Source organism: Cervus canadensis, chromosome 17 (genome assembly GCF_019320065.1).
Source record: "Cervus canadensis isolate Bull #8, Minnesota chromosome 17, ASM1932006v1, whole genome shotgun sequence".
NCBI classification, from domain to species: Eukaryota; Metazoa; Chordata; class Mammalia; order Artiodactyla; family Cervidae; genus Cervus; species Cervus canadensis.
In genome coordinates, this window is record NC_057402.1 from 35,042,406 (window position 1) to 35,066,706 (window position 24,301).

The 24,301-nt window shown below is 54.9% G+C and overlaps 2 protein-coding genes across 15 annotated transcripts; one reads left to right on the forward strand and one right to left on the reverse strand.

Moving 5' to 3' along the window:
* The first annotated feature begins 3,893 nt into the window (after window positions 1–3,893).
* Window positions 3,894–10,486, forward strand: NEIL1 (nei like DNA glycosylase 1). Of its 11 annotated transcripts, none has more exons than XM_043490341.1 (10): window positions 3,894–4,008; window positions 5,514–5,970; window positions 7,909–8,028; window positions 8,119–8,182; window positions 8,445–8,568; window positions 8,993–9,120; window positions 9,441–9,468; window positions 9,649–9,713; window positions 9,877–10,042; window positions 10,212–10,486. In XM_043490341.1, the coding sequence occupies exons 2-10, from the start codon at window positions 5,537–5,539 to the stop codon at window positions 10,280–10,282; spliced, it is 1,200 nt and encodes a 399-aa protein (XP_043346276.1). In that variant the 5' UTR covers window positions 3,894–4,008; window positions 5,514–5,536; the 3' UTR covers window positions 10,283–10,486. The 11 variants fall into 11 exon arrangements, 10 of the variants coding, with proteins under 10 accessions (XP_043346276.1, XP_043346274.1, XP_043346277.1 ...); XM_043490339.1 differs by lacking the exon at window positions 3,894–4,008 and adding an exon at window positions 4,136–4,203; XM_043490342.1 differs by lacking the exon at window positions 3,894–4,008 and adding an exon at window positions 4,136–4,203 and having other exon boundaries at window positions 8,469–8,568.
* Window positions 10,487–11,114: 628 nt separating this feature from the next.
* MAN2C1 (mannosidase alpha class 2C member 1) lies at window positions 11,115–23,109 on the reverse strand. 4 transcript variants are annotated; one of them, XM_043490331.1, is made up of 26 exons: window positions 22,733–23,094; window positions 22,360–22,485; window positions 21,592–21,715; window positions 19,870–19,940; window positions 18,604–18,781; window positions 18,107–18,296; window positions 16,904–17,010; window positions 16,638–16,748; window positions 16,184–16,276; window positions 15,939–16,055; window positions 15,620–15,715; window positions 15,372–15,517; window positions 14,893–15,016; window positions 14,443–14,564; window positions 14,243–14,328; window positions 13,964–14,119; window positions 13,656–13,753; window positions 13,382–13,476; window positions 13,053–13,157; window positions 12,787–12,943; window positions 12,560–12,703; window positions 12,086–12,195; window positions 11,906–11,985; window positions 11,625–11,773; window positions 11,428–11,537; window positions 11,115–11,354 (listed from the first exon to the last, which is right to left on the reverse strand). In XM_043490331.1, exons 1-26 carry the CDS (start codon window positions 22,834–22,836, stop codon window positions 11,228–11,230), a joined length of 3,126 nt encoding a protein of 1,041 aa, XP_043346266.1. In that variant the 5' UTR covers window positions 22,837–23,094; the 3' UTR covers window positions 11,115–11,227. The 4 variants fall into 4 exon arrangements, with proteins under 4 accessions (XP_043346266.1, XP_043346270.1, XP_043346267.1 ...); XM_043490335.1 differs by having other exon boundaries at window positions 13,382–13,765; window positions 13,945–14,119; window positions 22,733–23,109; XM_043490332.1 differs by lacking the exon at window positions 22,733–23,094 and having other exon boundaries at window positions 22,383–22,485.
* Between the last annotated feature and the right edge of the window lie 1,192 nt (window positions 23,110–24,301).

A 24,301-nucleotide genomic window follows, 5' to 3' on the forward strand; every position in this document is an offset into this window, starting at 1 on the left:
TTCTTTCAATAAGTGGGGGAAAAGATAAAGATTTGGCAGGGAACAGATTTAGCTATTGAAAATTAAAAAAATCCATGAGTCCATAAAAGATAAACCCCCTCCCCGTAAAAAATCAGCCCTAATTTGTCACCATTGGACTTTATTGCACCAAATTCTTAGTCTAAAAATTGATAATTGAAGAGAAGTGTTTCAGAATTTATCCTGTCTTTTTAGTATTTCAGAATAACCCTAATCAATGAAATAAAGCTCTTCTTTACAGAAGAATTCAAGTTAATGTAGAGGGAATGACAGCATTAGAAAATCACCATTTTGTAACTCCCGATTAAGTACTTGATTGAGGCAAGAATCATCAGTGATAAGAAAGCCGTTAGGTGAAAGGCTGATGTGATGTGAAATTGGGTATTTGCATGGTGCTAAAGAATAACCTCACGTAATGAACTCAGTGTCCCTCAGCTGGTAAGTGGATAAACGTGCTGGTATGTCTACACAGTGGAACACTACTCAGCAATAAGAAGGATTGATAAGCATCACAACATAGATGGATCTCAAATGCATTATGCTATGAGGACAAAAGCAAACACAAAGGCTACATACTAGAGATTCTGTGTACAGGCACACCTTGGAGATACTGCAGATTCAGTTCCAGAACACTGCAGCACAGCGAGGATGGCCATAAAGCAAGTCACATGAACTTTTTGGTTTCCCAGTGCATAGAAAAGCTTGTTTACACCTTACTGTAGTTTATTAAGTGTGCAATACATTGTGTTTAAGGGCTTCCCTGGTGGCTCAGATGGTGAAGAATACGCCTGCAATGCAGGAGACCTGGGTTCAATCCCTGGGTCCGGAAGATCCCCTGGAGAAACTCCAGTATTCTTGCCTGGAGGATCCCAAAGAATTCCATGGACAGAGGAGCCTGATGGGCTATAGTCCCTGGGGTCGCAAAGAGTTGGACATGACAAGCAACTACACTACTACTACATTGTGTTTCAAAGCAATGTACAAGCTTTTTTGTACATTGTGAAAACTCTTTTGTAATTAAAAAATACTTTATTGCTGGGGGTGGTGGGGAAGATGGATTGGGAGTTTGGGATTGGCAGGTGCAAACCATCATATACAGAATGAGTAAACAAGGGCCTACTGTATGGCACAGGAAAATATTCAATATCCTGTAATAAACCACAATGGAAAAGAATATGAAAAATAATATATGTAAATATATAACTGAATCATTTTACTATGCAGCAGAAACTAATACAACACTGTAAACCAATTATATTTTATAAAATAAATTTTAAAAATTCTTTCTTGCCAAAAAATGCTAACCATCATCTCGACAAAGCAGGATTGCCTCAGACCTTCAATTTGTTTAGAAAAAATGCAATTATCTGTGATGTGCAACAAAGTGGAGTGCAGTAAAACAAGATATGCCTGTGTATGACGTTGGCAAAAACTATATGGGCAGAAAACAGATCAGTGGTTGTCAACAGGTACAGTGTAAATATTGACTAAAAATGCATGGGCAAATTTTGGGGTGGGGGGGTGATAGAAATGTATTATCTCTTGATGGTGGTGATGATTAAGTGTATGAATTTGTCAAAAGTCACAGTCTAGGGACTTCCCTGGTGGTCCAGCAGTTAGGGCTCTATACTTCCAATGCAGGGGGCACAGGTTTGATCCCTGGTTGGGGAACTAAGATCCAGTATGCCTTGTCATGGCAAAAAAAAAAAAAAAAAAAGAGAGACAACAACAACAAAAAAGCCCTCACACTCTAAAACGGATGAATTTTACTGTATAACTTCATTAAACAAACAGAACTAAGGAAACAGAAACCGCCCATAGATTACTCAGTGGTCCCAGGGTATGAAACATACCTTTACAACACGGAAGTCTGGCTGTCACAGCCTCACCGGTGATCAATTTCATCCCCACTAAAGTGAGACAACCAGAGGCTGGGTGTCTCCTGGTGTCATGCAATTTGGAGTACAGAACAGCATCTAGGAGATACTGGGGCTTCCTTGATAGCTCAGTTGGTAAAGAATCCACCTGCAATGCAGGAGACCCTGGTTCGATTCCTGGGTTGGGAAGATCTCCTGGAGGGGGATAGGCTACCTACTCCAGTATTCTTGGGTTTTCCTTATGGCTTAGCTGGTAAAGAATCTGCCTGCAATGCGGGAGACCTGGGTTCAATCCCTGGGTTGAGAAGATCCCCTGGAGAAGGAAAAGGCTACCTACTCCAGTATTCTGGCCTGGAGAATTCCATGGACAGTCCATGGGATCGCAAAGATTTGGACATGATTGAGTGACTTTCACTTCCACTTCCAAGCTTTTAGATCTAATTTCTGGGATGCAGGGAGAACTAGAGACAGAGGAACAAGTTAACAACACCCAAGGAAACAGCAAACAAATCCAGAATGTTGATGGGGCATCTCAAAGAACTCTTCAGAAAGGTAAGTATCATGAAGACCAAAAAAAAGGCAAGTGAGGTGGGTAGGAGGTGGGAAGGGTGGTTCCATCTAGATTGGAAATGATTGAACAGACATACAATCCTCGTTTGGTCTCTGCTTTGAACAAACTAGCTATAAAAGACATTTTGAGGACAACTAGGGAAATTTGAATGTGGGATGTATTAGATAATATTAAGACATTATGTTGGGGACTTTTCTGGTGGTCCAGAGGCTAAGACTCTGTGCTCCTAAATGCAGCAGGGGCCTGGGTTCCATACCTGATGAGGGAACTAGATCAGGGAATTAGATCCTGCATGCTGCAACTAAAGAGTCACATGCCACAACTAAGACTCCCTGCAGCCAAATAAACAAATACATATTTTTTTAAAGTTATTGTTAACTTTACTAGGTTTGGTAAAAAGTATTATCTAATGAGGGCTCCCTGGTGGCTCAGAGGTTAAAGCAGCTGCCTGCAATGTGGGAGACCTGGGTTCCATCCCTGGGGTCAGGAAGATCCCCTGGAGAAGGAAATGGCAACCCACTCCAGTGTTTCTGCTTGGAGAATTCCATGGACGGAGGAGCCTGGTAGGCTACAGTCCACGGGGTCGCAAAGAGTCAGATATGACTGAGCGACTTCACTCACTCACTCACTATCTAATGAGTTTCCCAGGTGGCGCTAGTGGTAAAGAACCCGCCTGCCAATGCAGGAGATATAAGAGAGGCAGGTTCTGTCCCTGGGTTGGGAATCCCTGAAGAAGGGTACGGCAACCCACTCCAATATTCTTGTCTGGAGAATCCCATGGACAGAGGAGCCTGGCAGGCTACAGTCCATAGGGTCACACAGAGTCGGACACAACTTAAGTGACTTAGCATTCCTGCATGCATTGTTTAATTTACTTTAAAGTACTTTTGGCAAGATACACGAATAAATAGATGAAGGGAGAGGAAGGAGAAGTAGTATGAAGGGGGAGAATCGGCTGTGGGTCAGGCACCGAGCCTGCTGCACTTAGAATGAAATGCCAGCTCCTTATGGAGGCCTCCAGAGGTTGGAGGGGACTGGCTCGTGTGTCGGTCCTCCCCTCTCAGCACTCCCCCTAACCACTCCCTAGCAGTTCCTTCCACCTGCCCTATAGACTGGTCCCCTCTCTTCTCCGGATGACTCCTTCTGAGGTTTCAGCCTAAACGTCACCACAGAGAGACCTTTCCCCACATCGGAAGTAGGTTCCGCTTCTCCGCCCCTGCTTTTGGTTGTCGGGCTGCACTCTACCACCCGCGGTGACGGTGTTTATGTGTTCTGTCTGACTAGCGCTGAAACGTAAGGCCACCACCGGGTCCCCAGAGCCCGCACTGATCGCGCACCTGTTCGCGCCCTGCGCCCAGCTGCAAGGGTCTCTGTTTCGGGAAGTTGCTGCTGTTTACCGCTGGGATTGCCCACCAGGTCCTGGACTTAGCCGCGGGGCTTCTCACAGACAGAGTCGGCTGCAACCCAGGACCTCACACCTGACCCCGGAACCCGCCGGCGCCAGGCAGCGGGAACCAGGTTCTTCCGCCACCTCCCAGCCAGGTGACTGACCGAAGCCTTTCCCACACCCCAGGGCCGCCTACTCTGGAACTCCACCCCGTACAGGCTTTACCACCTACAAGAGGAACTACACTTCCCAGCAGCGCCCGCAGCTCCCAGCATGCTCTTAGGCGCCGCTCCGCCTCCAGCATTAACCTCTTGGTGGCTGCAGGCTTGCGGGAGCGGCGCTGGGCGCAGGTAGCCTGCGGCGGGACGGGGGACGGGGTTTGTGTGTGTGTGCAGCAGAACTGAGAAGAGGACTGGAATGGGGGCCTTGGGGAGGAAGGGAGCCAGGGTTAACCGAGGGCAGGCAGCGGGAGCTGGAGGAGGGGGATGGGTAGGAGGCAAGACATTGAGTGTCCGCCCCTCGCGAAATTAGGAACCTGGAAGTTCACCTTTTCCCGCAAAACGAACCCTTTCGGGTGCCAGGCCTGGAGCGGCGCCGAGGTTGCGGGTGGGGAGGGCAAAGGAATCCGCCCTGGCCAAATGCTTCCCCCTGCCCAACACCTACCTTGGCCTCGGATCTCCAGACACTGGCTTGAGGAAATTGGCAAACACCCTGCCTCGGCCAGATGGGAACCCATGAGGGTGAGGAAGGGGGACACCCCTCTTGGCCCGAGACGCTGACCCGGGCATTTCCTATGTCCCCCTGGACCATGGCCTGGAGCTTCAGGAGCCCTTCCTGGCGCCCCATCCTTCTCCCTCAAAGTCGTGTGTCCCTGACTCTAGCTCTAATGTACCTGAAGACAACTACATTCCCTCTTACTTGGCCTCGGCCTCGGTCCTGACCAGTGGGTGATGGGCAGGCTCCTCCACCTTGTCTGCCGGCAGAGCCTGTGAGCCACCGTTATCCCAGCTCTTATCTTCCAGGCTCATTCCCTCAATCATTGTGGCAACGGAGGTGTTGCCTGATTCTTGGGGAGATGAGCGTGCACAGTTCCCATTCTGGGGTGGGAGTGGAGCCAGAGGCAGACAGGAGCTAATAATTTCAGGCTCTGGGAGTGCCATGAAGGGGGTCAGGGAATGGAGGATGCTGCCTCCGATATAGCGGTCAGGAGGGGCCTCTCTTAAATGTTTCTAGACCGAGGGGGACGGCAAGGGCCGGGGATGGGGGTGGGGGGCAGGGAGAGCTGTGTGCTTGGAGCAAGGGGTTTGGCGCACAAGGGAGGAAATGAGATGACAGCCTGGGCCCAGGAAGGATATGGACTTTATTCTAAAATCAGAAAGTGTTCCTGGAAACCCATGGAAGGTGTTAATGAACAAGGCAGTCATGTTTCCCTAGTCAGAGCTCTCCAGTGTCCTGGGCTTTCTCAGCATTTTCAGGGATGGGAAGGGGGTGGGGCGGGGGAGGGACAGAGCAGGGGCTGTGGCCAAGCCAGCTGATTTCCTGCCAATTCCCATGACCATGCCCTCCTCTGACCCTCAGGGTTCTCCTTTGAAAACTGGGAGTGATATTGCCACCTCATTGGATGCACACCTGGCCCAACCTGCTGTCATCCTCCCCACAGGGCCTGGCCGCCCCTCCCACAGAATGCCCGAGGGCCCTGAGCTGCATCTGGCCAGCCAGTTTGTGAACGAGGCTTGCAGAGAGCTGGTGTTTGGTGGGTGTGTGGAGAAGTCACCCGTCAGTCGCAACCCTGAGGTGCCCTTTGAGAGCAGTGCCTACAGCATCTCGGCGTTGGCCCGCGGCAAGGAGCTGCGCCTGACCCTGAGCCCTCTGCCTGGGGCCCGGCCCCCACGGGAGCCACTGGCCCTTGTCTTCCGCTTTGGCATGACTGGCTCCTTCCAGCTGGTGCCCAGCGATGCGCTGCCACCCCACGCCCACCTGCGCTTTTACACAGCTCCACCTGGCCCCCGACTTGCCCTCTGCTTTGTGGACATCCGCCGATTCGGCCGCTGGGACCTCGGGGGCGAGTGGCAGCCAGGCCGCGGGCCGTGTGTCTTGCTGGAGTACGAGCAGTTCAGGTGGGGCCAGCACCAGGTGGGAGAAATACAGTCCGGGCTCCAGATGGGGCTCGTTGGTCCTTGTTGGCCAATGAGAAGCGAGTTCCAGCCCCTCTGGGCTTCAGTCCTTTCATCTGTAGACCAAGGCAGTGTCCTTTTCTGGGGACAACTCCCTGAGCTAATGGATGTGGAAACCCAAAACCTGTAAGAGGAGGTGGGGCAAGAGGTGGAGGACATGGCCGATTGTGTCAGAGCTGGGGCTCTCATCAGCATCCCACACTGCTTGGTGCCCGCACAAGGCTAAGAAAAGTAGAGAGGCTTTAACAACCCAAGAAGGGAGGCTGAACAGGAAGGAACTGCTTCAAGGCGGTGGGGAGAGGACCACTAATGACACGGCTTCTGAATCAGGTTGTGGTTTTCCACATCGTGCCAGCCCACTGGTCTGTCTCCCCTGGTCTCTCTGCCTGTCTTCTGCCTGAGGCGGGGTAAGACCCCACCTGGGGTGGGATGCAGGTCACATAAGATGGCCCAGTGTCAGCCACTTCCTTTCCTCTAAAGATAAAATATGCATGTGTCTGCTTGGTGCCAGGCCAGTTCTAAGTGTTGAGGGTTCAGCAGTGATCAAGAGGGATGTGGTCCCTGCTCCCACAGAGCTATTTCAGGTAGGGCAGGGGGAAGGGAAAGTGAAAATGAAGTGAAAGTCACTCAGTCATGTCTGACTCTGTGACCCCATGAACTGGGGCCCGCCATGCTCCTCTGTCCATGGAATTCTCCAAGCAAGAATACTGGAGTGGGTAGCTGTTCCCTTCTCCAGGGGATCCTCCCAACCTAGGAATCAAACTGAGGTCTCCTCCATTGCAGGTGAATTCTTTACCAGCTGAGCTACCAGGGAAGTGCAAAGCTCTAAAGTACAAGCATTCTGACAAGACTCACAAACAGGAAGGCATGGAGTGGGACTTGACAAATCCTTTCTTGGGGAAGGCATGCCTTCGGCTGCCCATTGGGGTGGGTCAGGGCATCTCTGGCCCACAGAAGGCAGCAGACTCCTGGCCTTCCCAGGCATGACCCCAAGTGCACCCCCAGGGAAGTATCTGTGTTTTAGATTTCTCCCACTTCACCTTTCCTAGGGGGTCAGGCCACAAGTTAACTCTTTGCCAGCCAGTTCTGAAGTTTCTCTCGCGTGATGGGCATTTTGGCTTGTTCGGTCCTCCAGCTGCAAAGCCTGTGGGGATATGCCTCCCTCTGGGAGCTGACCACCCAGACTGACCTTCCACTTTACTTTTACCCCCAAACTGTCTTCTGGCCCCTATATCATTTGCTTCTCATGCCCATCACTGAGTCAGTCTCGTCATGACCCTTTTCTCAAAGGAGCAAGATTCATTTCCTCTTCATGGTGGCGAGGAGATACCCATGGGGGTGCTGGGGGCACTCACCAGCCAGGACTTGCCCCCCTTCACTCCTGCTAAACAGAGCCAGTGCCAGCTTCCTGGAAGACATTCAGCATCTTGAAAAGAGCTGACCCCACCAATGTCGAATCTTCATGTCTAAGCAACTGGAAGTCCTAGACAGGGAGTTCCAGACTGCAGGCCCACCTGAGGTCCTGTGATCACCTTGTTCCCAAAAGTATCTTGAATCTGAGCCACTCTGGTGACATGCAAATCACATACATAGATTCAAGTGTTTTCTTGAGCATGTTCCTTTAGATTGGCATTTTTAACCTTTTGTAATGAATTGAAATCCCACATTGTTGTTCCCATTTAACAGAAAATGGAGGTTCCTGCTGCCAAATACCACAGAGGCTAGGATAATGGGAAATTGGGACTTCTTGTTTCCTTCCCTTGCACCCAGAAATTTCTTTCCCCAGCTCCTCTCCCCTACCCCATTGAGAGGCAGGGAGGCGCGGGGGTGGGGGGCAGGCAGACAGAATGGGTCTTATGTGCCCGGGCTGTGTCCCTCCAGGGAGAATGTGTTACGAAACCTAGCAGACAAGACCTTTGACCAGCCCATCTGTGAGGCCCTGCTGGACCAGAGGTTCTTTAATGGCATTGGCAACTATCTGCGGGCGGAGATCCTGTACCGGTCAGCAGGCAGGCCTCGGGCATGAGGGCGGGGGTGGCTGGGTATGCTCACATTCCCCTCTGCTTAGCACCCCTCTCCACCTCCCTGCAGGCTGAGGATCCCCCCCTTCGAGAAGGCCCGCACAGTTCTGGAGGCCCTGCAGCAGCGCAGGCCGGTGAGGGTGCCAGGAGGGATGTGCCTGAACCTGTCAGGCAGGCGGACAAGGGTCGGGGCTGGGTCAGGTGTCTGTGGCTCAGCTTGAGCAGGTCCCTTCTCAGTTCCAGCCTGTGTCTACAATGTGTGTGTGTGTGTGCGTGTGTGCGTGCAGGTGATAGGGGCTGCTGATGAACTGTCCGTGTCCTGCCAAGCCCAGAAGGGGCCTGTTCCTTGAGGGATCAACTGCCTTCTGAGCAGCCTTGCTTCATGCTGACATCCAGGTCCTACCCCTGCCCCTTCTCCAGAGCCCGGAGCTGACCCTGAGCCAGAAGATCAGGGCCAAGCTGCAGAACCCCGACCTGCTGGAGCTGTGCCACTCGGTGCCCAAGGAAGTGGTCCAGCTGGGTGAGGCCTGGGAGGCAAAGATGGCTGGCTAACTCTGCTTTGGCATATCATGTAACCCAGGACAGTTCCTGCCCCTCTCTGGGCCTGGTTCCCTACCTGGAGAATGGAAGTTTGTCGACCTAGTCGTTTCTAAATGGACTACACCTCCTTCACAGATCTTCACTTGTTGGGTGTCTATGTCTCCTGAGCTGCCCATGAGGCAGGCAGGGCAAGGATTCTTAATCCGACTTCAGGATGGGAAAGCCATGGCCCAGAGTGGGGAAGACACCAGCTTGAGGTCACACAGCTGGAGGAGGGAGAGCCTTGGCCCCCTGACTCGTTCCATCAGCTTTGAAGCTGATGTCTGAGCCAGGTCTAACTAGGCTCCCCCTCCTCCCAGCCTAAGTCAGCCCTCTGATCTCCACCTGGTTCCTCTGTCCGACAGGGGGCAAAGGCTACGGGTCGGAGAGCGGGGAGGAGGACTTTGCTGCCTTCCGAGCCTGGCTGCGGTGTTACAGTGCACCAGGCATGAGCTCCCTGCGGGACCGGCATGGCCGCACCATCTGGTTCCAGGTTTGGGCTCTAATGCTTGTACAGGCAGAGACCCAAGGAAGCTGGTGGGATGGAAAGACCTGGGGTCACACTGGTCCTGAGGGTCTAAGCCTTCCCTGTGCCATGCTCCGCCCCTCCTCTGAGTCCTAGGGTCCCCACTAGTGGCGCAGCCCCAGAGCAGGGGAACCTTGCTGCTGGCGCTGACCTGGGGGGTGGGGAAGGGACAGTCAGGCTTCCTTGGGGAACGGCTTCACTGATCTGGAAGGACAGGTATGATTCTGCCTCTCCAAGGAAACTACCCCTGCCAGGCTGACTCCTGAATTCTCCTGATTCCATTTTAGGGGGATCCTGGACCCCTGGCACCCAAAGGTAAACTCCTAATGTAACGAGAGCAGAGAGAACTAGTTGTGCAAGGGCCAGAGCACCCTTCTCCATCCCAGTCCCCTGCTCTGATCCTGGCAGTCACTCCAGAGTGGGAGCGTGGGAGTCTAGACAAAGGGGGCCGAGGCCACAAGACCCTCCAAGCCCATCAGCATCAATGTCCTGCAGGGGGCAAGTCCCGCAAGAAGAAGTCATCCCAGGGAGCACAGCAGGGTCCTGAGGACAGAGCAGAGGTATGGCTCCCTGCTCCTCCCTGTCCCTGCGCTCTCTCCTAGTCCAGCCACACCTCCCAGGCCAGGCTCTCAGGCAGCTCCTTTCCTTGACAATGGAGGGCAAAGGTGGGTCCTCACCCACCTGACCTGCTGGGCTCCTCGGGGACCTGTCTTCTCCACCCAGGACCCTCCATCTCCAAACAAGGCCCCTTCAAGGACACGAAGGGCACAGAGAGGCCTTCCTAAACAGACTACAGCCCAGGTGCCCAAGGGGACCAGCCTCCACCAGGACCCAGAAGCTCCCCCAGTCCCTGACACAGGGAAGAGGCGGCGGCGACCAGCACCCTCAGGTGGGCTTTCCTCAGCAGCTTCATCTGGGGAGGGACGGACCACCACAGCGAGCGCCCCAGGAGAAGAAGGGATGGCAGTGTGGGTGGGAGGAATACGTGGACAAAGGCGGGAGGGGGGCTCTTGGGGAGTCCTCGGCCAGGGACTGCCATCTCACCTGTCCTTCCCCAGGCCGCCGCAGAACCCGAAAGACCAAGGCTGACACCCCATCCTTGGAGCCTGAGGGGACCTTAGCCTCCTAGCAAGAGGCTCTTCTTGCTTGTATCCACCCCTCCTCCTGGCACCCTGGATCTGGGCCTGTGTGGCTTCCTAGAAGTTGCAGGGAACTGGATGCTCCAACCCTATGGCCATTCCCTACACAATTACGTTTTTAATTGTACCCCACTATCCTCATTTTTTAAGCCTATGTGACAAATGCTAATTTTTAGTAAACGCATAAACTTGAACCTCTTGGCACTTCTTGGGCTGACTGCAGAAGGTCTGCGAAGGCTGAATGTGAAGGGCCTGCTGCCCAGTCCTGAGGACAGGAGGTCACGGCCTCTGCAGGGACGGCCCCTCACAGGCGGTGCAGAGGCCCCCCTGCCCAGCTAGCCCAGACTCTACAGCTCCTCCAGTCCAGGACTCCTCAGGGCCTGTGGCTGCTCCCCTAGCCTGGTCCAGACTAGTCAATGCTTCCCTCCTAGTCAGGGTCAGTCAGAACCCACCCACCAGGCCTTCTCCTCAGCCCCAAGCCCTCTATCTGTGGGTACAGGGGGAAGTGCTTCTTTTTTTTTCCCCCCATGTGGGATCTAAGTTCCCTGACAAGGGGTTGAACCCACGCCTCCTGCATTGGAAGCTCATAGTCTTAACCGCTGGACTACCATGAAGTCCCAGAACACCATCTTGCATCATGGTCTTTCAGTCAGCTTATGATCACCAATATCCCGGGTCTCTCTCATGGGGGCTGCAATCCAGGCGCTGCATGCACAGATAACCTTAGGTCGTGCCCCTGCCCCCAAATGCCTGGGGTAAAAACTGTCCCCTCAAAGCCTAAGGATGGGCCCTGAGGGGACTGAGCAGGGGCTACCAGCAGGGTCCTGAGCCAAGGGTTTATTGTTCAAGAGGTAACTGACCCTTGCTTCAGGCTCAGGAGGCAGAACTGAGGCGCTGCCAAAGCCTTCCACAGACAAAACCCCACCCTCAGGAACTCAGTTCGGTGGGGGCTGCAGAACGAGCAACAGGGACTGCACTTGGAAGGGAGTAAAGGTGAGCTTCAGGCGGTTGTCCCGGAGGAGTAGGGGGCCAGTAGGGTCGCGGCGCTCCAGGAGGTCACAGCTGGAGAACAGGAGGTGACCATGAGGGCCCCGCGAGGGCAAGACCCCCACTGCTACCCTGCACCCCCACTCACAGGACGGCCTCCTGAACCGGCAGCGACGTGTGCAGCCAGCAGTCGGTGTGACTGCCATGGGCCTCGTAGAGCCGCAGCAGGAGTGTGCGGCCCTGGGGGCTGGTCTCCGCCTGCGGAGGGAAGTGTGGTGGTGGGCGGGGTCTATGGCAGGCCCCGCCCCGAACGCGCCCCTGCCCCGCCCCGCCCCCGCCCCTTGCCTGCTTGACAGTCTCCAGCACGACCGCGGGCGAGGACACTGAGAAGGCGCTCCAGGCAGCGGCGGGCGCCGGGCCCGGGGCCGGCAGCGCCAGCAGTGGGAAGTTGAGGCTGTAAGCAGCGGGGATAACGCCAGCGTCCTGGAATGAGCCTGGACGCAGACCGGAAAAGGGACGTGTGGTGGAACATGGGGTCAGGGCGCGGGACTACGGGCGTTTCCCCCACTTACCGTAGGGGCAGCGGAGGCCGAGAAGGGCAGAGGAGTATGGGGCGCAGCACTCACCCTTGTGCGGCATCAGCGCGTAGGTGAACTCGTGGCGTCCCATGTCCACGGTGGCGTCAGGGGACTTAGGCGCTCGCAAGCTGCGGTGGGGAGGGTGGGAAAGGACAGGCCGGAGCTGCTGCAGTTCTGTCCTGGCAAGACCGGGATCCCATAGCAGTCCCTGGGGGGCACCCCACTCACAGCGAGAGGCTGAGGACGTTGCCCCGTACTGACGCGCCATACTTGCAGTCATTGAGCAGAGCCAGCCCAAAGCCGTGCTCTGACAGATCCATCCAGCGGTGGGCCCACACCTGCAGCGCAGATCAGAGACCCGCCTGGTGGCCCCCCTCCTCCATGTGCTCCAGAGCTCCCTGTCCTAGGCTGAGGGATGCTTTGGGACCTCACGACTGATTGAATTCCAGCTCTCACCTCGGGAGGCCCTAGGCACACCACATAGCCTGTCTAAGCCTTAGTCCCTCATCTGGGAAAGGTGGATTAAGAATCCTTACCCCATCAAATGGGCATGAATATCAAACTGAACATAAAGCGTTTGGCACAATGCCTGGCATACATGCCAGGAACCATCATGTTCCTCCTCACCCCATACCACACAACGAGTCGTTCCCCAGCCAGGGAGGAGCCAAACCTTCCACCCCACACCACCCCATGGCAGACCTCAAATCGAGCCCAGTCCCAAGAGGTGTTGTAGTGGGTGGGCCGCTGCAGATGTCCAAACTGGACCTCATAGGTGGCCTGGGGGCTGCGCACACGGGCAGGGAACTCCACCTTCAGGAACTTGTGGGCCTCGTGCCAGTGCACCTGTGGGGGGTGGGGGACAAGGGGCTGGCCCCTCCTCACCAGCCACACCCAGGGAAGATACCCACCACCCTGCCCCCTGCTACCTCAGTGTGGAAGCGGACATAGGGGCAGCCAACATCCAACACAACCTCCTGGCTGAGCCGACTATTAGGGCTGATCTGCAGCAGGAACCAGGCGCTGCCCCGCACACCACCCTCAGTGCCCACTGCCAGGGTCCCTGCCTGGCCCAGCACTGGCTTCCTGTGGAATAGGGGGGAGAAGCGCTAAGCCAGGACAGCCTGGCAGAGTGGGCCCAGTACACTTGTTCATATTCCCACTACCACTACCCTGAGTCCTGCCCACCCCTCACCGTGTTTCTAGGTGGTAGTCCATGACGTCCCATGCATCCCAGTACAGAGGGACATCGTCAAACAGCACAAACTGGTTCCCCATGGCACCCTCAGCAATGGCCTCCCTGGAAAGACATGGACATCAATACTTTATAACCGAATGACCTTGGTCTCCCAGCTATTTGAGGTGGGTGGGGTGGAGAGTAGGGTGAGTAGGCCCTGCTCCATGTGTGGGTCCCAGTCCAGAGCCACTCATGGGCTACTGTGGTCAGCTGTGGCCAGGGGACAGAGGGAACGAGAGGTCTGGGGTCCACCTGCCAGGCACTGGGAGAGGGCAAGGGGTGAGCACCTGCCAGAGGCCACCAGCACCAGGGATGTCAGGCGGCCAGTTGGGTCCAGCCTCACTCGGATGATGCCGTTGTCCAGAGTCACAGAACTGTCAGTCTTGGTGGGAGGGGGCCTTGAGGCTAGGTCTGCAGGGGCTTCCCGCAACCAACAGCCCACCTGACCTCCAGCCTCAGCCCTGCCTCGCCACTTGCTCCAGATTGGGGAGCTCAGAACTTCCACGTTGTTAGGGACAGCCCAGGACAGCCCCTGCCCCACCGCCACGTGCCAGCACTCACCTCTTGCACTACGAACACAGGCTGCTGGGGCAGCAGGGGCTGCAGTGAGGTGGGGGTGGGAGCAGGAGCAAAGCCCATGCTGGGGACGGTGACCAGGGCTGGGGAGGAGGCTGGGCGTCAGGGCAGCCTCCTTGACCTTTCAGGAACCATACTTGGGGCAGGGTAGGGTGGGGTGGAGGGGGTAAATACTACTCCTCCTCTCTAGCCTGGGGCACCCTGGGGCAGAGACCCCCAGGCGAATGTCCCTGACTCTCAATTTGGCCTTGATCTCTCCTGCCACAGTAGACACCCTTCTCCCCAGCTCATACCTAAGGAGTGGGCCCCGCCAGACCGGGGCAGGGCCAAAACTTCGGTGCGCTTCCAGGGCAGCGTGTTGACAATGAGAAGGCCCTCGGGACCTGGCTCCCCAGCACACAGGGCTGCAGCTGCAGCGCTGAGCAGTGTGTTGCCATGGGAACGGATGTCTGGGGAGAGACTGGTTGGTTATGGGTGGGCAGGCGGTCGGGGTGACCCCTGAATGTCCCATGGGGGACACTCTGGGCGCTGCACTGGGTGCTGGAAAGCTATGGAAATGTTATCAGCCTCACCTTCGTAGTGACATATGGCTTCCTCTGCCACCAGCTGGATGCAGCTCCCAGTCACCACATCATGGAACTGGGTCAGGAGCAGGAGTCTGCGGGGGCCAAGGGCAGGGCTGAGAAGGATGGGAGGCTGGGGAAGGCTGGGAGGCTGGGGCAGCCACAGAGGCGTCTAGGTGAGGTTAGCAGGTGGCAGAAGATGTGCCGACCTCCAGAGATCCTGCAGCAGGGCAGCCGGGTAGAGGAACTGGGCACTGCGAGCCAAGGCCAGGCTGCTGAGCAGCTCCACGTCATGCAGGATCCGCTCACACTCCCGGTTCCCCTTCTTGATCTGAGCCCAAGGGAGGGGGACTCAGTCTAGAGCCTGGGCAAGCATCCCAGGGCCCCCCTGCCAAAGCCTTCTCTTGCTCAGAACCCCTGATGCTCTCCAGGAACTCCTGGATGAAGCCTTGTGTGTTATCTGCCCCAAAAGCCTGCCTCCTCTCCCCTCTGCCCAAGACCCTCCCCGCTAAGAGATGCTGAGTCCTGCCACCTCCAGGCTCCTGAGCACCCAGCTCTTACATTCCTCTCAGCTCTTCCATGGAACACAAGCCTCTTCCCCCAGGTCTGGGCCACTCGAGGGCACCCCCCCTTCGCTGGTTCAGCAGCCAGTTCCTGACCTGGGCATGCGTGGTATAGGTGCCGTTGTGTAGCTCCAGGAAGAGCTCCCCAACCCAGGTGCACAGCTGCTCCGAGTGGCCCTCCAGCGCCGAGAAGAGTCGCTCCGGAGAAGACAGCTGCACCCTGAGGGAGACTGCAAACCTGGGTTTCCCAGCCTGGGCCATGTGACTCACCCTTCTTCCATGCAAGTGTGACAAGAGGTCCAGCCCCAACAGAATGGAGCCACCCCCAGAAGACTCCCTGTCCAGACAAGGCCAGGTCTGGACACCCCCCCAGGAGAGTTCTGTTTCAGTGGCTTTAAGCTCCTTCCCACCTTCGGCTTTTCTCCTACCCCACCTCCAGGGTAGAAGTTGGGAGGTGCCCCATGGTCTGGGATCGGAGGGAACAAGGTTGAGGGGAGGCACTGGGTCCAATGTTTGAGCAGAGGCAGGGCTCAGGGCAAGGGCAGAGGGTGGGGTGGAGTGAATCCAGGCCTGACCTGGGCAGCCCATCGGTATTGCACAGCCGCTTCAAGCGGTCCACCATGGTCTGGGTGGGGCCTCCACCTCCATCCCCAAAGCCAAAGAGGAAGGCACTGTGGTTGGTCCGTCCCTTGTCCCGGTTTTTGGCCACCGTCTTCAGCACCTGGACAGGTGGGGGCAGGTCCACACTGGTCAGCTTAGGCTGGATGCCCGGCCCCCTCCAGCCTGCCTCCCTTCCCAACCTTGGCCACGAGATGCCTCTCACCTCCTCCACACTGCCCTGCATCCCATAGGAGTCACCAGGCGGGAAGTGGGCCAGCACCTGGGAGCCATCCAGCCCCTCCCAGAAAAAGGTATGGTGCTGCAGGCAGGGAGACAGGTGGAAGAGTGAGGCCAGAGTCAGGGCTGAGGCAGAGCCGGGCCTCCCTCACCTGCCCCTCCTGTTGTGTGACCCTGGGAGAGGCATTTCTTCCCTGGGTGGGGGCTGGGTGGTTTGTCCAGGACCCCTCAATAAGCCTGGACGAGATGTTCAGGCCAGGAGGGACCCAGGCCCGCTCCAAGCCTGGCCCCCTGGGCCTGCTCACCGGGAAGGAGTTCACCAAGTTCCAGCTCAGCTTTTGGGTGAGGAAGCGCTTGATACCACAGCTACGCATGATCTGGGGCAGCTGCGCAGAGTAGCCGAATGTGTCTGGCAGCCAGAACTGCAGGGAGAAGGCCTCTGGGGCATGGGGACCCAGGAGCTCGGCAGAGCAGCCCAGTCGCAGCCCCTCCTCACTCAAGGGCGAGCTCCAGCCCCCTCTGCCTGCCGGTGTAGCAGCTCCCCGCCTACCTCCGAGCACATCTTCCCGAACTCCTGACGGAAGAAGTTCTGACCCTGCAGGAACTGCCTCACCATGGACTCTCCACTGGGAAGGTTCCCATCCTGGCCATGAGGGAAGAAGAGGGCCGCTGGGGTCAGCACCAGACAAGACGGGCAGGGACTCAGGCAACCACCCCATCCTGAGAAGCCAGGGCTCTGACACTGGGGAAAGCCAGTGCCCCGGAAGCGTCCATCTCCTCACTTCAGCCTAACCATCTGTCTGCCAGACAGGAGGTATCCGGGGCTGGGTCACACAGATGGCCCGTCACAGTGCTTGAGACCCCCACCCCCTGGGAGTCCTGAACCCTAGGATTCCAGGGACTGATAAGAGGGCATAAAGGACCTGCAGAAAGTCACCAGCACAGCCGAGGGCAGAATACTTGATGGTAAGGCCTGAGGCTGAGGGGCTGCAGAAGGCACTCACCATTTCCACCCAGGTGCCCCCCACGGGCACAAACTGCCCACGGCAGGCGAACTCCTGGAGCCGGGCATGCAGGCCAGGGTAGTAGCTCCTCACCCACTCAAGCTGCTGTGCCTGTGGGGCAGATGGGGTGGGGGCTGGCCAGGAGCAACATGAACCCCATCCAGGGCTGAGCGCCTGGGGCTCAGTAGGTGGGCTGCGAAGCCCTGGGAACCCCACACTAGCACCCCCTGGGGTCCAGGTACCACTCACACAGCCGTCCCTCTGACCTGGGAGCAGGCAAAGATGAACTCGGGGTTCCGCTCCATGAGCTGAACGACTGTCACCCAGCTCCGGGCACATTTCCGCACGGTCTCCTTGAAGGGCCAGAGCCAGGCTAGGCGGGGAGGAGGGTGGAGATAGAGGAGAGCAGCCAGACCCTCACAGACCTCCAGCTGCACCACTGTCCCCTAGCACCCAACCAGGCCCCTCCTGGGCCACCAGAGGGTCACCGTAGCCTTCCTCCCATCCCATCCCATTCCCTGCTGAGTCCTGTGGCATCTCTCCTGAGCTGTCACTTTTACATGGCTGCGGCTAGTGAGGCAGTTTTATAGTCAGGAAGTGGGGACCCCAGTCCCTGGATTGGCCTTATTCTGCGGTTTAGAGAGGATCCTTTAGGAAGCAGCAGGGGTGGCCCCTCCCCTACACACACGAAGACATCCAGGAACAGAGGGCACCGCTTCCCTGGATGGACCCGCCTGGGCCAGCTGTCCTGCCTGAGGCACTGCTGCCTCTCATAACCTCTAGGCCTCCTCAGTTCCTTCTTTACCAGCCCAGAACGCCACATCCCATGCTTTGGAACAGCAGAGAAAGCCCCGGTTCTTTGGCTCAGAAACTTCAGCTGCATCAGAATCAATACCTTGGGAAGTTTGTTTAAAATGTCATTTCCTGTAAGCCTCAGACACTGCAGACTCATCAGGTTCCGAAATGAACTCCTGATCCTCCCCAGGAAGCCTCCCCCTGTGCTTGCGTCCCCATCTCAACTACTTCCACACATCACTCCTGTCTGAGGATTCGGGCACCCTTGTCAAATTCTTACTCATCCTCATTCTGTTCAAAGGTCACCTCCTCTAAGAAGCCCTTCTTGAATCTGCCAGACCCAGCTGGGTTAAGTGCCTCTTTTGGGCTCCCCATCTCCCCATACTTCCCTCCATCATGGCAGCAACTGTCTCTGCCTATTTTGTGATCATCAGCCTCAATAATCCTACCCCCTTCCCCCAATATCTAGCATGATGCCATCAAGGACATCAGATTTTGCTGAAAGAATAAATGAAGCCACATTTAGCAAAAGCTACAGTCCATTCCCCTTTCCCCATTTTACACATGGGAAAAACTGAGGTCCAAGAACCTGAAGTGCTTCCAGGGTGCAACAAGGTCTTCAAGACCACTCCTGACCCCCCATGCCGAGCCAACCCGGCCAACTGCTGCCCTACCTGTGTCAATGTGGCAGTGCCCCATGGCGTGGATGGTATGCTGGCTTTCACCCCCACGTTGGCCAAAAAACTTGGAGGCCAGGGCCTGGGCCACTGGGAAGGTCTCAGGCTGGGCAGGGTCACATACGTTCACCATCTGGTTGGCAGTGTATAGGGCCTGGAAGCTGCGCTGGTTGTCCTCCCCGAGGCCCTGCAGCAGGGTTCTGCCACTTAATCCCCATCTCAAGCAAGCAGAAGCTCCAAAATTAGACCCCAGTTGATCTCCCCGGGGTTCTCAGCAGAGTTCCTCCCTACCACCAACCCTGAGCTCCTGCTGGTCCCCCTGCTCAGCACTGTCTCCCTCTTCCCCTTTACACAGGGAAGTCCTCCCAACACTCAGGCAGGCACAAAACTCTCTCTATTCTGGATTCCTGGAGCCCCAGCTATCTGACCCAAGAAACAGCCTGCCTGAAACAGGGCTCGAGAGAGTATACAGGTGGGGTGGGGGTGTTGAGTACCTTGGCGATGCCCAGCAGGAGCTCCAGGTCCACCAGGAGCTTGTAGACATCCCGGTGGAACACGGCCAGCTCAGCCCGGCTCACCTGGAACATCTTCTCTGGATCAGGGGCTGCGATCATGGATCCCTTTCCGGCCCCCAGGAGCCCATTGCAGGCTACTTCCACATAGAGGGTCAGGCTACAAATGTGGGGAGGCAGCCTCAGGCCAAGGGACTGGCAGAGGACTCTGGGGCTTGGGCAGGGAGGACCAAGGAGGCATCTGACAGACCCCTCCTCATGTGCCTGCAGGATCTACCACCCAGAGGATCTCACAGTTATGTCAGGTACGTTTGACAGAGGGTCATGGTGGAAACAACAGACTAAACCCACATTCTGCCTCGGCTGGGGAGGATAAGTAGCCAAGTTTGGAACTGTGTGAATTATGTTGTTTAGACTTCTGTTTCCAAAGCTGTCTATACAAAGCACTGCCTGGGTCTCAGAACCCTCTTTGCACATTAAAAACATGTTTGGATCTCCCAGGTCCAGGTTTCAGAGCAACGATCTGTCAGCCAACAGATGCAGGCCATTGTTCGGAGCAATGTGATAGGCTGTGGTGCTGTTATGCTCAATCTTCAGAGAGCAAACATGACTTCCTTCGGGAAGTCTTCTGGGACTCTTCCCCTAGTGCTCTCCTTAGTCTAGAACAGATTTCTCCCATTCAGAGTGCTTTCTTTCAGAGCCTTCATCAGTTTTGTAATTGTATGTGTAAGTCTCCCTTGCTGTCAAAGATCACATCATTCACCATCATAGTCCCCATGTCTGGAAACATCACATACACAATGTTTAATAAATACTGAATATAATAAAATATAACATCTAAGCAGAGTTTTTTGATGGTGTCATAAAATGCACATGTTACAATATGGAATTTTAAAAAGTCAGGATGCAAAATATCAAAGAAATACCACCTCAACTAATAAATGCCACCTCTGAAAAAATTCCTGGGAAGAATGCTGAGCTGTTAATAATGGATATCTCTAGGTGACGGGGTAATAGGAATTACTAATATTTACTTCTTAGTGCTTTTCTGCATTTAATGTAGGAACTAAAATGCTATCTTTTTGGTCAGAAAAATCCTGCTTTTTAAAAACAAACTATGAGGGTTGAAGATGGTGGTATTGAAAGTGGGTGTGTTTCTGAGATCACTCTGGACCTTGGCACCTCCTCACCCTCTGGTGCCCCCTTCCCCTACAGCACTGGTCAGCCATAGTCCAGGGACTCACTCACCTGCGGGGGTCTTTCTCCCCCAGCTTGTCAGTCAGAATGTAGCTGGTTTTCTCTCCCTCTTTGGTCAAACCCTGGTGGGGAGCGGAGTGAAAGAGACAGGGCCTGAGGCTTGTGGAAGGTTCTGGTGAAGTATAAGCTGAAGGGGGCCAGGCCCCTCTACTGGACCTCTAGCACTAACTCCTCTCTCCCAAGGCCAAGACTGACAAATCAGGGACCTCTGGTAGCAAGTGCCCCTCACCCCCCACGGCAGTCAGCACCATAACCACCAAATGGAGCCTGTTGACCAGCAGAAAAGCCACTGGTCTTGTGGGGTCTTAGGTAGGTGTCAGGTCCTTGGTGGCTTCTGATGGCCTCTGTACGCCGAGTAAGCATCTGAAGGGAAATGCTATGAGGTCAGGGAAAGGTTTGCTTCATTCTCCACTACATCCCAGTGCTTAGCACAGGGACCTGTGCAGAGACGGCACTCAGGAGACATCCACTGAGCCAAGGAAGGGAGGGAGGAAGGGAGGGGTAACAGTCCTAACCCGAGACTGAGGATTAGTCAAACTGAAATGGAAGCTGTGTGAACCCAAGCAAGTGTGCTAACCTCTACATATCTGTTTCTGTCTGTGAAAAGTGAAAGTGTTAGTCGCTTAGTGGTGTTTGACTCTGCAATTCCATGGACTGTAGCCCGCCAGGCTCCTCTGTCCATGGAATTCTCCAAGCAAGAATACTGGAGTGGGTAGCTTCCCTTCTCTGGGGATCTTCCTGACTCAGGGATCAAACCCAGGTCTCCTGCACTGCAGGCAGATTCTTTACTGTCTGAGCCACTGGCCATAAAAACCTATCACATAGGATTATAAAGGTTAAACCTGATAAAGTTGGATGCATAAACAAGGTACTTAATAGTGGCTCTATCTGAGGAACTGAGGGTGAGGTGGTAGGGAGAGACCCATTATTTCAGGTAAAGAGGACTTTGTAAACTTTATACTATCCACAAAACAGAAAAAGAGACACAGAAATACAGAACAGACTTTTGAACTCTGTGGGAGAAGGTGAGGGTGGGATGTTTCAAAAGAACAGCATGTATACTATCTGTGGTGAAACAGATCCCCAGCCCAGGTGGGATGCATGAGACAAGTGCTTGGGCCTGGTGCACTGGGAAGACCCAGAGGAATCGGGTGGAGAGGGAGGTGGGAGGGGGGATCGGGATGGGGAATACGTGTAAATCTATGGCTGATTCATATCAATGTATGACAAAACCCACTGAAATGTGGTGAAGTAATTAGCCTCCAACTAATAAAATAAATAAATAAATAAATAGAAACAAAAAAATGTAATACCTATTAATAAATCTCAATTTGGGAATACAAAAAAAAAAAAACAAGTGATATAGTCTGCAAAGCCACTAGTCTGGCACCTAGCATCTAGTAAAGGCTTAGTAAGTCCATCTGCTGTACATATTATTGTATTTGATTAGTAACTAGTTTCATTCTAGAATGGGAGGGTGACCAGTCAGTGGCAGAGTTGGCTTAGCATTAATTAGCTAAGAGACCTTATTATGTTGAGACCTTAAGTGATCTGCTTAAATGTAAGAAGGAACAGTTACACAGGGGCCTAAGCAAAAACTCATCCAGTCCTGAAATCCTGATACCACCCTGCAGGCATAGCCACTCAGCTGTCGTTTCGCCAGAGACCAGGGCTGAAATGTGGCCATACCTGACCCAGGACGGGGCTCCTCACCTGGACAGGTTCCCCATCACGCCACACCAGGCCTTCTCCATCACTTTCCCAGCGAAGGTGAACTTCCTGACCCACCCATGCCTCTGGGATGGTCAGCTCTACGCGGAACCAACAGGTCCACCATCTGCAACAGAACCACTAAGATGAGCCTAGGGGTCAAAGCCCTGTCCTTTCGACATACTTCCTATGATTAAGGGTCAGCAAAGGCTTGAGACTTTCTGCCAGAATCTGCAGCACCACAAGATATTCAGCTTTGATCCACAAGAAAGAAGCAATGGGGTGTGCAGCAAGGTGAGAGAAGGAGGCAGAGAGTCAGCGGTCTGTGATCTGTCCTAGAGTGCCCTTCCCAAGGGATGTCACTGAGCAGGAAGGAGTGAAGTGGAAGTCACTCAGTCGTGTCCGACTCTTTGTGACCCCATGGACTGTAGCCCGCCCTCTGTCCGTGGAATTCTCCAGGCAAGAATACTGGAGTGGGTTGCCGTTCCCTTCTCTAGGGGATCTTCCCAACCCAGGGATCGAACCCAAGTCTCTCGCATTGCAGACGGATTCTTTAACATCTGAGCCACAGGGAAGCTCGTGGGGAGTAGTGGGGAAGAGAAAATTCTTCCACGAAGGCTTGAGGAACCAGGGAGCTATCTCCAGCAGAGGGTGCTGCTCTGCCCCAAGTGACTGTCTAGGGCAGAAAGCCGACAATGGAGGCTTATAGGGGAGTCAAACAAGCTGGGAGGCGGGGCCCAGGGACTCCGCCCTCTCTGGAGCGTTACCCACGTGGGTCCGAAGCTGTCGCCGACCTGCGCGGGGCGGAAGTCCTGCTGGACTGCCTCCTCGTAGGGAAGTCTTTCGGGCGTCAAGAAGCTGGAGAGCTCGGCCACTGGGCAGCTGTCTCCAAAGAGCCTGGGCGGGAGGGGCAGGTGGCGCGCGCTCGTGGGCCAGCCGGCGGGTGGGGATGCGCGTTCCCTCCATCCACCGCCGGGAGGGCTGCCCCATGACACAGTCCCTCCCCACTCCCTCCTCCCGGGCCCCAGCACTATCTGAGGCGGACACTTTGTCCCTCGGCCCACGTGGCCGAAGCTTGGGTTTCCCCCCGGAAGGGAAGACGCGTGGATGCGGCCGGCGGGTGCCCTGGGCGAGGGGGCCACACCTGCCGCGGAGATTACAATCGGTAAAGTAGAGCGGCGACACGAATTTCTCCACCCGCTCCAGAGTAGTGCGCCAGTGCTTCAGGGCCGGCGCCGCCGCCGCCATCGCCTCGCGCTCGCTCCTCTCTCCTCTCCCCGGAAGGCCCCAGGCGCTGCCGGCGCGGTCCTCGGCCTGGAACCAAAGGTTCCGGCGCCTTCCAGGCCCGGGCAACTTTCCGTGGAACACCAGCGGCTCAGGGAAGCCCCGCTGCTGCGAACTTTGAGCAGCGAGCTGAAAGCTAAAAGCTGCGCTTCTGAGGCTTTACTCTTATCTCGGTCCGAGCTGGTCGCCACTGGGCAAATCCTTAAGTAAAATAGGAAGTCTGACGTTTCGATTCTGAGAAAAGCCTAGGACAGAGATAGACCGAAGGCGCGACTGGTGGGAGCTTGGGTTGCTGCAGATCCAGGTCACTTAAGTCTCAGAAGCTACAAGAGGAACCTCCTTGCCTATGGTCCTGTGTCTGCTTAAGGTGGCGCCAGGGACCGGCGCTTTCAAGCCATTCGGCGGACGTGTGTTAAATAGGGAGTGCTTTATATCCCAGTAACCTTAGCTCCCTCTACTACGTGTTCTATTTTATGTATATGGCTAATTGCTGCCCATTGCCAGAAACTTAAGACTTTGAGACGGCAGATCAGACATAGAATTTATGAGCCTAACAGAATAATGCATTTCTCTATAGGGACTGATGAGTTCAGAGAAGCCATAATACCAGAAACACCTCCAATTTCATCCTCATGTTACTCTGGTAGTCTATTGGCAGCTTTCCCCCACCTCCCTCCTGGGAATGGGATGAAATCTTCCTCTATAAAATCATTAGGAAGAAAAGTATATACACAACAAAACGGACCCCTGATGTTTTAATAGAAATACTGACCAAGTTTACAACATTTCAAATGCAAATGGTAGGGAAAGGTGACTTAAGTACAGAATACCAAACATGACTTAAAATATAACTTGCTGCTGTAAGATAGGCTGAGCTGAGCTTGGAGCTCAGATGTCAGAAGGCAGGAGACATAAAAATGCTGTTTGTAAATCCTGGCTGTAGGTGAAGCTCCCTTCTTTTGGTTGCACTAGTAGGATGGGTCCTGAAACCCTATCCTGACCAGCAGGCAGCTGCTCTGGACATAACCCTCTGCAGACACAGCAATAGCTGGGGCTGCCTGGGTCACGTTCAGTCAGTTCCCCCTATTAACTCCAAGTCAACAGGATCTTTCTTAAGCAAGCAGATGGGGATGGGTTGAGTTAACTGGTGGAAAACCTGAAGATCCTACCCAACCCATCAGTATCACTCCACCTTCCAAGTGAGGCAGTGCTGCAGCTTCACCAGAATCTCCTCCCACAGCCTTTGCTGCCACCTCACACACGTGAGCTGAGTCTCCTCTAACTGTCCCGTCCCTCCAATGCCCCCCTCAACAAAAAAGTCTAAAAATCAGATAACCTTACCATTCGTAAGGAAAGTCCAGAGCAAAAAAATTTGTGGTTTTGTGGTGGTGATATTAGGGATTTTTAATTAAAAAGCAAACAAAACCAC